Below are 16,550 nucleotides of genomic sequence, written 5' to 3' on the forward strand. Positions count from 1 at the left end.
TGTAGCCAAAGGAACAACTTGGGCTTTTCCTTTTTCGTTTTTTAAAACTCACAGGATGATGTGGATTCTGTCAGGTTTTTTGCCAATATCTTCTGTATCTGTTAAGATTGTATTTGGCTACAAGTAACAGAATAACGTAATTTGAGTGACTTAAACAAATAGGCGTTGATTTTTCTCAGTAACAAGAAGTCACATGGTGGCAGCTATGGGCACTGATTTAGTGGTTGGGCGGCCAGGACAGGGACCAGCCCCGCTGTGGTCTCGACCTTTCTTTCCCCCAGGCTGGATGCCTCATCCTCGCAGGGCGACTCCTGCAGCTGCAGGTGTGGCATCCGTGTCCAGGGAGGAAGAAACCAGAGAGGGTGCGGCCGAGCGGCAATCCTGACCCTTCCACAGGGGGAGGCAAAGGCCTTCCCAGAAGCCCCCGCCAACTTGCTCCTAGGCCTCACTGGCCATTTCTGGTCCCCATGCATCCCCCACCTGCAAGGGAGGCTGGGAACGAAGGGAACAGGACTGCTTCTGCCAGCCTCGGTGCTGCTGCCCTTTGGGCTGGAGAGCTGTTGTTCTGAGGCTGTCCTGTGCGTCGTAGGATGGTCAGCAGCATCCCTGGCCCCTCCCTGCTGGATGCCCGTGCTCCTCCTCTAGTTGTGACCGCCAAGAATGTCTCCAGATGTGGCCCAGGGGCCATGTCACCTCCAGGAGAGAAACCCTGGCTTAGACAGTCAGGATTGGTTGCCTGGGCTGGGCTTGCTGCTGCCCTGAACAGATGGGGCTTCTGTAGTCCTTTATGGGAGCTGAGCACGCACTGTGTTCCAGGACGGGCAAGCTTGACTTGTCTCTCCCCCACGCCTCATGTGAGCCTCGGGAGGCAGGGAGTATTGTCCATCTTACACAAGGAACAGAGGTGTGGAGACGGTTAGGAGTTCCCCAGAGTCACTCAGCTGCCACGTGCCAGGCCTGGGGTTCGGAGCGAGCCTGGCGTCTGTGCGCCTGCATCCTGACTGTTGGATGGGAGGCATGCAGCGTGACACCGACTCCCAGCGGGTCAGCCTGCTTGTGACTGCCCTCCGGAGTGGCAGCCCCCCAGCCCAGCCTTTCGTGAACCAGCCCCCCAGCTGCCAGGGCAAGTGTCCCACTGGGTCTGTCGTCCAGGGGTTCCCACACATTCTGTCCTCACATCCTTGGAACCAGTTTTGCTGGCCCGGAAAGAGCATCAGCTGAGAACCCACACAAAGAAAAATATTTTGGTTTCTCATGTGGTGCATCACCAACTGTCCCTGGCAGGGGCTGAGCCCAGCTCCTGCTCCAGAGAAATGAGAGCTGGAAACCTGGAAGGTGAGACGTGCCGCTGGGAAGTGGAAAGCTCTTCGGGGTGACCTTTGGGCCAGTGTCCACGAGAGCCATAGGTGTTGAGGGGACAGGCTTGGGCTTAACTCCCAGCTTTGCACCTCCCAGCTGTGTGACCTTGGGAATGTCACTTCACCTCTCTGAGCCTCATTTCCTAATCTGAAACATGGGGGTCATAATGGCACCTAACCATAGGGTTATTTGAAGAGCCAGGGAGACAGAGCAAGGCAACAGCATGTCCTTAGTGCATGATAAACGTGAATTTCCTAGTCCTCCAGTATCTATAACCTGCCTCCCCTCTGGGGTAGAGGTGGGAATTCAGAATGCCATTTTCTGGGGAATTCGAGCCCTACCAGCCTCATTTTTGAGTCCTCAACAGCTCTGAAGTTCCCAGTGTAGGAACAGAGCAGCACTTGTCTCTTCCAGACCTGGAGAAATGGAGGAAATGCCCCTCTGTCTGACTCAGAGCCTGCTTTCAGAGATGGGGCCATTGTCCATCTTCACTTTGGGCCTGAGCACTGCCCTGAGAGCAGGGATGACAGCTGACGCCCACTGTCACCTGGCCCCGTCTCATGCACCTACAGGCAGCTCTAGGGCAGGGAGCGCCCTTCTCGCTCCTGCTGCAAAGTGTCTCAACAGAACCTCTCGCAGTTCAGGATGAGCACGTGGCCCAGGAGGATCAATGAGCCCCATTCTTGGGGCTTTTGCTGGGACACTCTGAAGGAGGAGCTTTCTTCCCACTGTGGTTGCTGAGCTGAGGGAATGGAGCCTGGCACAGTGAGGGGAAGAGCAGCACATGGAGAGAACCAATTTGAGAGGGACATCAACACAGAAGAAAGTAAAGCCAGTAGCTAGAGAAATCACCAGATCTAGGTGAACCCCTGGATACAGCCATGCCTGAAATGCCTGTACTTTTGTTACAAGAACCAATTAATTCCCTTTTTTTAGTTTAAGTCAGTTCAAGTTAACTTTGGTCAATGAGCTGGCAAAAGTAGACAGATAACAATTTGCTCTGCCTGCCCCATGGCATCAGATGAGACAATAAATATGAAAGCCCCAGGCTCCTGTAAGGCACTGGTGTTCTTATGACCACTGGCAGCAAGAGGATGAGTCTAGAGTCTCATCTTTGTCACTTACTATGATAGTGATCTTGGGTACCTTATTTCACCTCTCCAAGTCTCAATTTACTTACCTGTAAAATGAGATGATAATATTTCTCAGTGGTTATGAGAATTAAATGCAGTAAGATTATAAAGTACATGGCCTGGTGCCTAGCATGTGGTCGGTGTTTGATACAATGTAGCCATTGTTTAATAAGAACAATAAATGGTCATCTGTGTGGTGACAACCACCGCTAATAATAAAGTTGTCGTCATCATGGTAAATATGGTAACCGCCAGGAACGTGACTCCAGCCTGTAGCCTTGCCGGCCCTGAGCAGGGAGACCTGGCTCCCCAGGCTTTCCCCACTCACTCCCAGGCGTGCTCCCTGCGGCTGGCTGGAGTGGCACCAGGTCCGTGGCACCTCCTTCCTCCACAGGTGCCACCGTGGGCACTTGATGGGGGGCAGCTGGTCTGCCTTCCGGCCAGTAAGCCAGGTGTTCCAGAACAGCAGGGCTGTGAAGCCCGAGTGCCTTCACCTCCGCGTCCGGCAGGTGACAGCAGGGCCCATTCCTCTTTGGTGACAGCTCCCTGATCTCTCTTTGGGGAATCATTAGTGTTGCCATATTTAGCAACTAAAAATACAGAATGCTCAGTTAAATTTGAATTTCAGAAAAACTAATGATTTATTAGTATAATAGGTCCCCAAATATTACACGGACATACTTCTACTAAAAAATAAATGTATTGTTTATCTGAAGTTCCTATTTAACTTGGTGGCCTGTATTTTATCTGGCACCCCTAGATGCCATGTCCCCACCACCCTGGGAACACATGATTCTGCTGGCAGCCACCTGGCCTCAGGGATGGGCAGGGTCTGACCAATCGGAGCAGCCCCCCAGCTGGTCACACTGATTGGTTCAGAGACAGCATGTGACCCAATCAGTGACCAATGGGAATGAGCCTGGGAACTTGGGGGATAATTAGGACAGAGAGGCTCGCCCCAAGCTGTTTGCCGAGCTGGAGAGGTGTGAGTCTGGTGTTGCCCATGGCCTTTCTTTTTTTTTTTTTTTTTTTTTAGGAAGATTAGCTCTGAGCTAACTATCAGTCCTCCTCTTTTTGCTGAGGAAGCCTGGCCCTGAGCTAACATCTGTGCCCATCTTCCTCTACTTTATATGTGGGATGCCTACCACATGGCGTGCCAAGCGGAGCCATGTCCGCACCCGGGTTCCGGACCGGTGAACCCTGGGCCACCGAGAAGCGGAATGTGCGAACTTAACCGCTGCGCCACCAGGCCGGCCCCCGCCCATGGCCTTTTTTGCTGCACTGTAAGGAGAGCCTGCCTGGGAAAGCAGAGAGAGACAGGGGGCCTGACCTGAATTTTTCCTTCCCTCCCTCCTTCTTTCTCTCCTTCTCTCTCTGTTCTTATAACCCAAAGAACTAAGTTGGGTGGCACTGAGAAAGTCATAAGGCCACTGCTTCAGGGACAACTTGAAAGGACTTTAACAACCACCTGCTTGGGGGCCTTTCCCCTCAAGGCAGTACGGATGCCCTTCCACCCCAGAGATGCTTCAGGGTGCTCCAGCCTGAAGTTGGACCGAGAACCAAGCTCAACTTGGTGTCTTCTAGTTTTATTTTCTAGAACAAAACATGTGCCACCTGGCAGCTCTGCCCCACACCTGGTGCTCATCCTGCCTCCACAACCGCTGCCCTCACCACACCCATTCACAGAGGTCAGCCGAGGCCAGGGAGGAAAGGACTGCTGATTCTGGCGACAGATAGCCCGGCGTGCCCATCTGTTCACCTCTGGAGAAGATGGTGACTGGCATTGGGAGGGAAGTGGCCTGCCACCAGGGGTGGGTGTTCTAGGGTCTCTGGGGCCTGGCTGGGGACATCCCAGGCCAAAGATCAGGACAGGTTGGGGGTGTGGGCAGGAACCAAATGAGCACACAGTGCCCGCATCTGTACCAGCACGGTGACCCTATGGAGCTCTCGGCCTGGGACTGGCTGGGAGATGCTGGTCTCCCTTTAGAGGGACACAGACTCTGGCCTTGGACACCTATTGTCCCAGCCCTTTGGAGAGGGCACCATAAAATGAGGCCTTAGGCAATGATCTTGCTTCTCAGGTCTGAGTTCTTTGGCCACCCGGGGTGGGCAGGAACAGGGTCTAGATGGCATCGCCCTCATTGTCAGACTCCACGACGTCCAGTGGCTGCAGGCGCAGGGAGTCATAATTGGGAGGTGGGGTGCCCGGGATGGGCACAGGCTGCTCATCGGGGTAGGTCCCGGTGGTGGGGCTGTGGCTGATCACGTCAGGCTGGAAGCCAAAGTTGGTGTGGGCCTCCACCAGTTCAGCCACGGTGGGCGGCGGGCTGGCATAGTGAGCCTGGGCTCGCCTCCGCTGCAGGCTCTTGGAGAAGGCCACCAGCTTGATGACAGTGATCCACACAAAGTCGATGATGATCTCTCCAAACTCAATGAGGCACAGCACCGAGCCCCCCATCCAGAAGCCAAACTGGCCGCCCAGATTTGACAGCAGCCAGACAATCTGTGGGGAGCAGGGGACTGAGGGCCTGGCAGGAGCGGGGGTCAGGCCGCAGTTCCTGCCTTGAGCCCAGCCTCACATGTTCCCATGTGGTGGGTTGTTAGCTGGGAGGGGGGGGAAGGGTGACTATCTCGGCCCAGGGAAACCATTTGGGACTGCTTTAGGGATTTTCCTAATTCCTCTGGTGGGCTTGGGAACCCCCCCCCCACCCTCAGAGTGCAGGGCAGAGGGGTGGCAGGGCCAGGCTGGGGCGTCAGAAGCCGCCAAACTCACATTATTGGCCGCTGATTCCTCAATGGTGCGATAGTTGAATTCTTGGAAGTAGATGTTGAGCTTGACAATTCCCTTCCTGCAGGAGGCAGCAAGAAGGGCTGGTGACCTCTCCCCGAGACACACACACACACACACACACACACACACACACACACACGCGGGAAAGGCTGCCAAGGGGCCGCCCCAGCCCTCCTCTCGCTCAAGCTTCTCACATGCCCACACCCAGGAGTGGTGAGGTCCAAGGAAGAGCCAATAGTGCTGCCCTTCCCAGCCCCTCTGAGCCCTGAGGCCACAAAGGGCATCTCTGTCCAGCACCCATCCTGTGGGCCCCTTTCTGAACCAGCTTCCTAAAGGATACTCCGGCCAAGACAGCCCCAAGGATCCGCTGAGCTCCTCTCTCCCACCCCCGGGGTGGCCAGCCCATACACAGTAGATGCTGCAGAGAGTCCTAAGCCCTGCTCCCCTGTCAGGGGCCCTGGGGCAGAGAAGCGTGGCTGAATGGGCTTCCCCCTTACACCTGATGGTCCTCAGAAAGGCTATGCTCTCTCCCACCTCCAGAAGCCTGGACATCTCTGTCTCTTCTTATTTGTCTGAACAGTTCCTATTCTTCCTCAGAGGATTAGCTCAAGTGCCACCTCCCTATACAGACCTCCCTTGTCTCGCAGGCAGACAGAGGCTCCTTCTTTGCTGTGCTTCCCCAGGAGGGTCTTGTACAGACTCTCATCACCATAAGCCCTATTTGCAGATCTCTGTTCTCTAGCCTCGAGCTTCCTGATAATACGGACTTTGTGTCTTTCTTGTGCTCAATGCATGTTTGTGTTGAATGGATGGAGGCTGGGTGAGTGGAAGAATGGAAGGATGGATAATGGAGGGATAAATGGATGGATCAGTGGATGGGTGGGTGGGGGGGGGTGGATGGATGGATGGGTGAGTAGATAGATGGATGATTGGAAGATGGGAAGGATGAAGGATGGATGGATGGGTGGGTGGATGGGTGGATGAGTGAGTGGATAGATAGATGGGTGGAAGAATGGAAGGATGAGTGATGGGTGGATGGATGAGTGGATAGGTGGATGAACAGGTGACAGATGGAGGAACCGGCTCTCCTTTAGGAAGTGGTAGACTCTGAGTCCCCTTGGCTGGCCTCTCTGTCACTGCCAGTGCTTCCTCCTCCAGGCTTGCTCCTGGATCTGACCAATATGAGAAGGTGTCTGAGTAGCTGCCCTATGTCCAAACCCCTCCCCTGAGGCTCTGGTTCCTCCCCTTTTCTGCCTTCCCCAACCCTGCCCAGACTCCAGGCTCACCTGCTCAAGGTGATATTAGTGCTTTGGTCCCGCTCCTGAGACAAGACATGCAAAATCCAGTCCTGGAAACCAAGAAGGCAGCTGAGAAAAATGGTGCCTGCAGCATTCCCTCCCAATCATGTGCCCTGCTACCTCTGGGAGGCAGACCACAGCCCTGTATCTTCCTGAAGCCCCCTGGGGACCATGTGTTGGCACGGGGAGGAGGAGGAAGGTAGTGGTGCACGCTGTGGCTGCTGCTGGGGGAGAAGGCACTCAGGGCTCCGGACTCTTCGTCTAGAGGCCCAGCCGTCCCATGCCAGCTCTTTCCCTTCCCTGGCCTTGGCATCTGCTGCTCTCTCTGCCCGCATCCTCCTCCCCAGCCCGCCCAGGCTGGTGCAGCCCCATCCTCCGGTTTTAACTCAAATGTCACCTTTTTAGGGAGGCTTTCCCTGACCACCCCCTCTAACGTGGTTTCCCTGGTGACTCTCTCATCATCCGGTTTCCTTCCTACACAGGCGTCATCACACTTTGCAATGGTCTTATTTCTGTGGATTGTCGTCTCTCCCAGGAGAATGTAAGCTCCCTAAAGGCAAAGGACTGTCTGTCTCATTCACAGCTGGGCCCGCACAGTGCCTGCGGGACACTGGTGGAAGGAAGCAGGGAGGGAGCGAGCACCTTCTCCAAAGTTCCAAAAGGCCTGCAGGCCTAGGCCCACACCTGCCCCTAGCCCGGGATGGGCAGCCAGGAGCTCGGCCGCCCCACCGTCTCACCTCGGAGGCCTCGGAGGGCCACTCAGCCATGGAGATGGTCATCTTGTACTGGGTGTCACTGGAAGAGAGAAGGCAGCCCTGTGACTGTCCCCGCCAGCACCACCCCGGCACGCCCTGCCCCCACCATGCCCGCCCTGGTCTCCGGGCCACACTCACTTGCAGGACTCCTTGCACAAGTTGATGCAGGTCTCCCTCTGGGCCACGTTTATGCGCAGGTCTGAGTAGCAATAGGCTGAGCAGGAGGGGGAAGGGCAAGAGACTTTGAGCAGGGGGTTTCTGGGTGCTTTCCTCCTGCTTTGAGCCTCTGGCACCCTCTGCCCTCCGGGCCCTGGGCCACCTAGGCCTGTGGTTAGGTTGGGTAGGGGAATTATCTCAGTGCAAACTCTCCTGTCATGGGAATCGTCCCTCCCCGCCAACTCCAGTCACTGTGCCTGGCCTGGCCTGGAGGAGCCTCTCCCCAGACACCCCAGACTCAGCCCAGCAGGATCAGGCAGCCTTCCCTCCGCCTGTCGTCCCCGTTCCTGGCCGGGGATGGGGTGAAGGGGTCATGTCGAAGGGATGGGTGGGTGGAAGAGAGAATGTCTACACATTTTGTTGGTTGTAAGAAGCAGTGGGACTCTCTCTGCCGCCCACACCCGTCGGTGTTTGGACTCCAGGCCCCCAGGGCTCCAGGCCTGGACCCCACCTCATGTGAGCCCAGCAGGGGCTCCTCCTCCTGTGGCTTCAGGTCTCAAGCCCTTGGAGGCCACTTCACTCTTCCTTCCCATCCCAGCGCCTCACAGAGAGACCTGGTGAGCCCACACAGACACAGACACACATGCTGAGGCTAATACATGTGGTCTTGTGTGTGCATGCACACACGTGCACACAAACCAATGTGCACAAATGCAGATACTGGAAGCAATCCATGTCTGTGCATAAACATATGTGCAGACACTCATGGCAGTCCAGAGTGCTCTTGTGTATCGAGACACAAACCCACAAATGCCCTTTCACCTGTGCACGTGAAAACATAAATGTACGCACACGTGTGCATTCGTCAGCAGCCACACACCCAGGTTCACACGTGTGCAGGCATCTACGTGGCACGTAGACACGTGCCCAGGAGGACAAATTCACTCCTGCACATTTCAAGTGTGCACTTCATGGACTGGAGGAATGGAGGGGGATCTGGAGGGAGGGACTGTGGACGGCGGACGGCGGAGGGGCAGGCGTGGGCACACCCCCAGGCCCTGCTGAGGGCGTGGAGCTCTGTGGTCAGAGCCTCGTGGGCAGTGGCACAGCTGGCTCGGGCGCCTATGCCTGGGGCTCCACTCACCCCAGTCTGGGAAGTCCTGGTTGTTGCAGTATTTCTCCCCACGAGGCAGCGGGTACAGGTAGTGGCCACAGCTGCAGTTACGGATCATGTGGTCTTGGAAGCAGGAGTGGATACAGGCCTGGCGGGGCAGGACACAGACATGACGGGTGATGGGGCCCAGGGAAGTTCAGGTCCAGGCCAAGGGAGAAGGGTGCCAGGGGAGGTGTCCCTCTGGCTGGGAAGTGATGAAAGCAGCCAAGCTGAGCCTACTGACCCCACAGTAAGATGTGACTGTCCTTCCCTGTCCCTGGCCCCCGCAGAGGGACTCAGGCCAGACCTCAGCACCCCAGCTCTCTGAGGATGGCCCCCACCACCTTTCAGAGTTGGGGCCTCACAGGGGACATGGGGAGGGAGGGCTTATTCCAAATACTAAAGCAAACACTGAGAGAGCTCCTGTTACAAGGCTGCAGCCACCTTCCGAGCCCTTTTCATAGAAGGACCCGGAAGGTCAGTCTTGAGGCAGACAGACAGGTCTGCTCTATGTTCCTTCTTCCTGGAGGGAAACGCTCAGGGAAAGCAAGGAGAAGGACCATCTTTGAACGCTCAGAGCTGATGGATGAGGAAGTGAGCTGCGCTGGTTGGCGGAATGTCCCCTGGTTGCGGGGAGGGGAGAAGAGTGGCCTCAGGTCCCCTCAGGGATGTGATGAAATGTGACGGCTGTCTACTCATACTGGGGTTGAGGTCATTCTGACCTGGTTTCAGTCCACTCGGAAGTGAGCCCCAGGCCAGTGTGTCCCAGGCCAGTCATTAACCTCTGAGCCTCAGTTTCCTCATGTTGTACATGTGCGGTGAGGTCAGGAGGTTCAGCTGGCAGGTGGCGCTCAGCAAGCACTCGGAGAGTGGAAGCGGCTGTTGCTCAGGTGTCTTCGCCTGTCCAGTTTCCTAAGTCCCGACATGGGGGGGCTCCTCGCTCCAGCCCCTGCCTGCTCCCTCCACTTCCCTGGGCCCTGCCTCACCCAGCCCGGCCAGGGCTCTGGTGGCCTCTCTCCAGCTCCTCCCGCCTGCTGCTTCCCTGGCTACCATGTCTGGTCCTCCTGTTCTCCCTGACAAGCCCCTGGGCTCCCTGCAGCCGGCAGATGAGACGGCCCAGCCGGGAGCACAGCTCTGGGGCGGGGCGAGGGCACAGACGAGGAGCCCTGACTGTGGGCCAGCGTCCTACGTCCTTCCAGACCTCCTTATCTCTCCCGGAAGGTAGCAGTCCTCTCCAGGCCCCAAGTCTGAGCCCGGGGATGGGGCAGGACCTGGTCGGACAGAGCGCCTGACCAGGCCTGGGTCTTTGCCAAGGTCTCTGGCCAGAGTGGCTACTGCACTGGATGAGGCAAAATTGAGGTTTTTCCAGAATGAGGTCCGTACGGCTGGGGCCGGAGGCCTCTGCGGCCCCGTTCTCCATGCTCCCCACTGCCCTGTGCTGCCTTGACCGTCTGTCTAGCCCTCCAGAGGCTCGGAAGATTCCCCGAGTTCTCCATTGCAGGCAGAAGCCCCTCCAGACCAAACCAGCCGGGTCAGACGTGGGGTGGACGGGGTCAGCCGGACAGGGTGGGCGGGCGGGGGCCCACGGAGGAAGGTGGATTTCCTGTGACTAAGGCAAAGGGACAACCATGCCACATGTGGGGCTCTCAGCCACAGAGAGGGGCACTGGGCTGCCCCTTGTCGTGCCATACTTTCCTCATTGCCAAGGCAGACTGGGCTGGCACAGCAAGCATCAGCGAGTGGTCATTTTGTACCTTTTGCAAGGATTCAGACTGTCCTCTCCACTGGGGCCGGGGCCGGGGACAGGCCTCCCGGGCTAACCCTGGAGATCAGGACGAGAGGGAAGCCCCCCAGCTGCAGCTAGAGGGATGGAGGCCAGACACAAGAGGGGCGTCTCAGGAATCTTAATGAGGCCTTCAGCCTGGGGCTGTAAATCCCGACTTCCTCATTCCTAATAACAGTGGCCACATCTCGGGGGTGTTGTAAGAATTAAATGAGTCAACATACGTGAAGCACTTGGAACAGTGCCTTCCTAGCCCCTGATAAGCCTGCTATTATTAGTATATTAATAAATGCTAACAATAATTAATAATTAGTGTATTATTACCCCGTTGGGGGTACTGAAAGGATCAAATGATAATGTAAAACAAGCAAGCCCTTAGCTCAGCATCTCACACACACCAGAGTCCTTTTTGAGGGACCCCTGAGTGAGACCCTATAATCCTGGGCATGCCCAAGGGCACACCTGCTGAGTGGGAACCCAGGGGCCCGACTGGCTCTGTAGCCCCGAGGACACCCTGGGGTCACAAAACTCCAGCAAAGCTGGCCTTGCGGGGACCAGCTCTCCCAGAGACCTGAGGCCTTGGTCAGGTCGATCTGGACAGGCCAAGGTCACGAGGCCTGCCCCATCTTCCCACCTGGATGGAGTAGGTGGTGTTGTGGTCGCTGTAGAGGTTTGGGATGGGGACGTCAGAGCCGTTCTTGGTGCACCGGCTGTAGGGCTCGCCCTTCCGCTCCAGCCTGTCCTGTATCCAGAAAGGTTGCTCGTGGGGGCCATGGTCACCCTAGGAAGCCCCCTCTGGACCCCCGTACCATCAAGCATGTGGGTCTAGGGGATGCTGAAGGGGGCTGGAGAGCCATAGGCCCCAGCAGGCGCCGGAGGGGGCTCATCCTCCACAGAGCACGGCTGCCCTGGCGGGTTCCAGCCAGAAGGCGAGGCAGCAGTGGACCTCGAGGGAGGGCCTGGGCTTGGGGAGGCCTGGATCCCTTCTTCTCAGGCCGTGGGAGGTTGGTCCTGGGCAGGTGGGCTTCCACCCTCAGTCCCCCATTGCTGCCCTTGGGCTGCGGCCATACCACCAGCACCCCGATGGACGTCTCTGTCCCCGACATGGCGTAGATGCCTTCTTCTTTGATGAAGGGGTACGACCTCTGCTCATGAAGCAACAGCCGGGCGCCGGCTGTGGACGTGAGGAAGGGCACGTAGTCCTCCTGGCCTATGTCCAGGATCAGCTTCAGGCCTGCAGGGAAAGTGGGGCCGAGGGCTGCCTGAACTCACTCCCTGAGGCTGAGGGGAGACCCCCACCCACTTGTCCAAGCCCCCTCTAGCCAAGGGCAGCTCCAGCTTTGCAAAAATCCAGACTTCTTACCTTCTCCAAGGCCCCCACCCCAGTCCAAGCCACCACTGTCTGACTTGGGCTCCTCTCCCCGCCATTCCTCCCCCATAATCTCTTTTCCACATGGCGGGAAGATCTAGGGGCACAGCACGGCACGGCCCCACCTCAGACCACAACGGTCCTCATTCTCTCTGTTCAGTCCCTCTTGGCTTCCATGCCCTTTTCTGCTGCTGGGCCTTCACAAATGCTATTCCCTCGAGAATGCTGTTCCCTCACTCCGGAATGCTGTCCCTGCCCTCACCCTTCATCTAGAAATTCCTGCTCTTCTTTCAGATCTTGGCCCAAGTGTCACTTCCCCCAGAAGCCTTCCCTCACTACCTGGACTAGGCCTCAGGGTCTTTGTTATATGCTCTCCTAGCTCTGGAACTTTCTTTCCAAGTACCTGCCCCACTCACGCGACTCTTCGTTTATTGTCTGTCTTCCTTCCCTACTCGACTGTCCCCTTATTGAGGGCAGAGACCACATATGCACCACAGGACTGTGCTAGGTGGTAGGACAATAAGGCTAGCATTTATTGAGCACTTGCTGCATGCTGAGTGCAAGACCAAACGCTTTATTGTACGTGATATCACTGGTGCTCACAAGAGCAGAGGTACTGTTATTATCCCCATTTTACAGATGAGGAAACCGAGGCACAGAGAGGCGAAGGGACTTATTTGAAGTCACCCAGCGAGGAAGTGGAGTTGCTGGGTTCTAAGGCAGACAGCAGGCTCCCGGATCTTAATCACGCACGCACTGCTGTAGCACCTGAGATACACAGTATTTTCAGCAGCACAGGGTACGGCGCGAGGGGTCAGCCCCCCGTCCCCTGGACCAGCAGCCCTGACAGTCACTGAATGACAGACCACCTCATGGTGGCCGGGAGGTCAGAACCTGAGTGGGGAGGATTTGCTCCCGCCTGTCCTGGCACACAGCCCGAAAGCACAGCCACCCTGAGTCCACCAGGCTCTCCCCTGGGACAGGCTGACACGGCGCCTCTGTCATCACCACCTCCCACTTCCCTGCTGCTGTTTGCTCCTTGGCCCTCTCTCTGTCTCTCTCAAGAAGTGCACAGCAACGAGGCTGAGGAAGGACTCTGCCCCACGTTCCCTGTGTGATCTTGGGCGAGTTCTGCACAACTCCTCAGAGAATCCGGCACGGATGGAGCATCAACCAGACAGGCGCTGTGTTAAGATGTTTCCCTGCGTTACGTCTCAATGACTCAGCGAGCCGTACGCTGGCTGCTAGGTTCCTAGAGACTATCTTCGCGTGGGGAAATCAAGGCTTGGAGAAGCTGGGCCTGGACTCAGGCTTGCGCAGACGGTAAATGGTGGAGCTGGGCTTGCACCCGGGCAAGAGCTTGAGCTCTCAGCCACTGCGCTGTCCTGCTTCGGAAGCCTCGCTTTGCTCGTCAGCAGACTGGAAGCAGCAGTCGCTGCCCCAGGGATTCCCGAGTGGCGGGTGAGGGATGGCTGACAGGGCACTGCCCGGCCTCCCCTCGCCCGGCAGAGGCTCAAGCACGGCCACTGCTCCCGCGCCGGCCTCGGCTAAGCCAGCTCCTGCCCTCAACGGCCCATGGTGATTTGGTCTTTGATTTGATTTGATGTGGTGGGTTCTTCAAAGCCCTGGCCCCAGGAGGAACAAGACTTACCGAACTCAGCTCCGGGGTTGGATGAAGGGAGGGCCTTCTCCGTCATGCCCCAGTTGAAGATGTGACAGTTGCCATAATCAGGGTGGAAGATGGACGTGAAGTTCCTAAAAGAAACACCACCAGCTGGAGGGCAGGGCACACCCCAGCCGCTGCCTCCCCTGACCGTCCACTGTCCAGGGCTCGTGGCAGAGTGGAGCTGCTCAGAGAGGCTCAGGAAGGGAGAGGCGAGCAACAGGTCGTTCCGTCCATCCCCCTGCCTCTGTGAGAGGAGATTCCCAGACTCCCTTGGGAAGGAGGGCCGGAAGCAGTCTCTCTGGGGTCGGGGCTCAGGCTCTCTGGCTTAGCCATGAATTATGAGAAACACATTTCTTTGAAGTTTTCATGTGTCTCATCTACAGGGTCTTGTAAGACTGTGAACTGCATCGAATGGTGGCCCCAAAAAACCTATGTCCACATCCTAAGCCCAGGGACCTATGAGTACTATCTTATTTGCAGATGTCATTAAGGATCTTGAGACGTGATCATCCTGGATTATCCAGGTGAACCTTAAACCCAATCACAAGTGTCCTCATAAGGGACAGAAGAGGAGAGACACGCACAGAGGAGAAGCCCCGTGCAGATGGAGACAGAGATGGGAGGGAGGCAGACACAGGCCGAGCATCGCCTGGGCCCAGCAGAAGCTGAAAGAGGCGACAAGGGCTTCTCCCCAGCGCCACTGGAGCGAGCCCAGCCCTGCTGACCCCTTGATTTGGGACTTCTGGCCTCCTCTGTGACAGAATACGTCTCTGTTGTTTTAAGCTACCTAGTTTGCGGTACTTTGAGATGGTGGCCACAGGACACTAATAGAGACCAGAAGAGAGGGCAGTGCCGGGCAGGGAGTGGTCCAAGGAGCTGCCGAATCCAGCAGGTGGGCTTGTCTGGGAAACTCGGAAACCCAGGGGAAAGAGGGAAGTGGACGCAGTGGAGGGTCAGGGAGGCGGGGGACGCAGGCGAGGGCGGAAGCAGAGGCCAAGGAAAGAGAGGGCTGCGAAACGAGGCGTGAGGAGCCCCATACGAGGTTCTCTCTTAGGCCGTGGAAACGCTTCCTAAGGAAATAATTCAACAAGAACCGTTTCCATAAAGATGCTCGCACAAGCAGCAACTGCATGATGTAGTTTCAAAGAATTCAAAGTTTTTTTTTTGATATGGAACATTTCAAACACGAAAAAATAGAGAGAACGAAGCCCACGCCAGCTTCAACAACCATCACCCCACGGCCAGTCATGTTTCATCTCTGCCCGCCCCCGGCTTCCATGTTATTTTGAAGCAAATCTCAGACATCAGAATTTTATTTGTAAGCATTTCCATAAGTATGCCTAAAAGTTAGAACTCAAAAAATAATACTATCATATTAAAAATAATTAACCAAAATTTCTCAATATGATTAAATATTCAGTTCAAAATTCCAGTTATCTCATAAATGTCAATTTTGTTTTTACAACTTATTTGTTTAAATCGGGATCCAAATGATGTTAACATGGGATTCGTTAGTCTCTTAAGAATCTTTTAAACTATGGCTCGCTCCATCTGACTTTTTTTTTTCTTGCAATATAGCTGTGAAAAGAGCTCTGGTTTGATCCAGCTGATAATTGAAGACAGAGTGATACAATAGGAGGATCATCATTTTGCACCTCTGACGAAGGAACGGCTTTGGGCAATAGGCACCAGTAGTGACCAATGCTGTGTGCCTTCCATGCAGAGAAGTGGCCTTGCCAAAAAAAGTCAGCCTTGACCAGGATCGAGCGTCTGTCTCTAACTACCACTTACAGGAAATACCGGAGACAGAAGAACAGGTTCAAAGACACCACAGAAAGTCCGTCTACACAGTCCAGACCTCAACAGGATAAATAACCCAATTTCTTCAACAAATAAATTGTGAGAGAGGGAAAAGGAGGCAACCTACAGATTAACGGAAACTTAAAAGACTTGGTTTACACTTGAAATATGCAGACTTTAAGTGGATCCTGATTCAAACAAGCAAACGAACAAACAGGTGACATTTTCAAGTGTGAACATGACTAGATAGTCGATGATATTGAGGAATTATTGTTAATTTTTTTCCAGGTGGGATAGTGGTATTGTGGTTCTGTTAAAAAAGTCTTTTTCTTTTACGGATATGTTCTGAGCTCAGTACAGAGGAGAGAGTGTGCTGTCTGGATTTGCTGCAGAATAAACAGCAGAGGAGAGAAGTGAGTTATGGTCCTTGGATCTGGGTGGTGGGTCCAGAGGAGTTCATCGTACTCTGTTCTGTCTATCTGTGTGTTCTCAGGTCTCCATAAGAAATAGCTTTAAAAATGTCTTTGGATGTTTTTATATTGTTCTTCTTACTTTATCAAAAACAGGAAAGAATGGGGCCAAGGGCATCAAATGCTCCAGAAACATCAGCGGAAAGGCAGTCATCTTCTGAGCCTCATATTCCACGACAACATTTGCTGAGCAGCTTTTATGGGCCAGGCCTGTGCTATTTCTCTATACATTCTCTCATTTAATTCTCAAAATAACCCCACGAGGTCAGCTGCCACTCGTCGCTATGTTCAGATCAGGAGGCCATTTATTTCCTCTATCTTCTGTCCCAGCCTCTGCGCCAGCAGGAGGGGAGTGCAGAGCAGGCGCAGAAATCCCATCTGGGAGCTGACCCTGTCACACAGATCCGGCCTGCTTCCCCAGCCTCTGAGGCCAACAGGACAGTCCTGCCCTTGAAGCTCCAGGGCGTGGGAGGCCACGGAGCAGTGTCACAGCAACTCTCTCCTTCTGAACTCTGTCTCTGGCCCGGCCAAGTCTCTCCATCCCTGAGGCTCCCTCCCGGTCCGGCCGCCAGCACCCGGCCTGGGTTCCTGCAGGAGCCTCTCCCTCCACTCGCTCCCCCATGATCTTCCTCCTGCTCAGTGGTCAGGGCGACTGTTTCAGTCGTGAATCAGAGATGGCATGCCCCTGCTTAGAACCTCCCAGAGGCTCGTGGCTGCTCACAGATTAAATGCAAACTCTCTCCTTTGGCCTTCTCCCCCTTGTTCCTTTCACTCCAGCGACACTACCAGATATTTTCAAATCCAAGGCCCTGTGGCC

The 16,550-nt window shown here is 55.4% G+C and overlaps 1 protein-coding gene across 6 annotated transcripts in view; it reads right to left on the reverse strand.

Annotated features, from left to right (window-relative positions):
* Window positions 1–3,108: 3,108 nt before the first annotated feature.
* SCNN1B (sodium channel epithelial 1 subunit beta) overlaps window positions 3,109–16,550 on the reverse strand; it is a 57,432-nt gene continuing 43,990 nt past the window's right edge. For 4 of the 6 annotated variants that reach the window (XM_070568313.1, XM_070568310.1, XM_070568309.1 and 1 more), the window contains exons 5-13: window positions 13,449–13,552; window positions 11,499–11,662; window positions 11,063–11,170; window positions 8,637–8,754; window positions 7,475–7,550; window positions 7,319–7,376; window positions 6,570–6,631; window positions 5,266–5,341; window positions 3,109–4,995 (exon numbers count right to left, since the gene is read on the reverse strand). In XM_070568313.1, the coding sequence (XP_070424414.1) occupies window positions 4,615–4,995; window positions 5,266–5,341; window positions 6,570–6,631; window positions 7,319–7,376; window positions 7,475–7,550; window positions 8,637–8,754; window positions 11,063–11,170; window positions 11,499–11,662; window positions 13,449–13,552 (1,147 nt within the window). In that variant the 3' untranslated portion in view covers window positions 3,109–4,614. Of the gene's footprint in view, window positions 4,996–5,265; window positions 6,456–6,569; window positions 6,632–7,318; window positions 7,377–7,474; window positions 7,551–8,636; window positions 8,755–11,062; window positions 11,171–11,498; window positions 11,663–13,448; window positions 13,553–16,550 lie in introns of all 6 variants that reach the window. The other 2 variants (XR_011524818.1, XR_011524817.1) reach the window with 1 other exon arrangement.

The sequence above is a fragment of the Equus przewalskii genome, chromosome 12 (assembly GCF_037783145.1).
Source record: "Equus przewalskii isolate Varuska chromosome 12, EquPr2, whole genome shotgun sequence".
Taxonomy (NCBI): domain Eukaryota; kingdom Metazoa; phylum Chordata; class Mammalia; order Perissodactyla; family Equidae; genus Equus; species Equus przewalskii.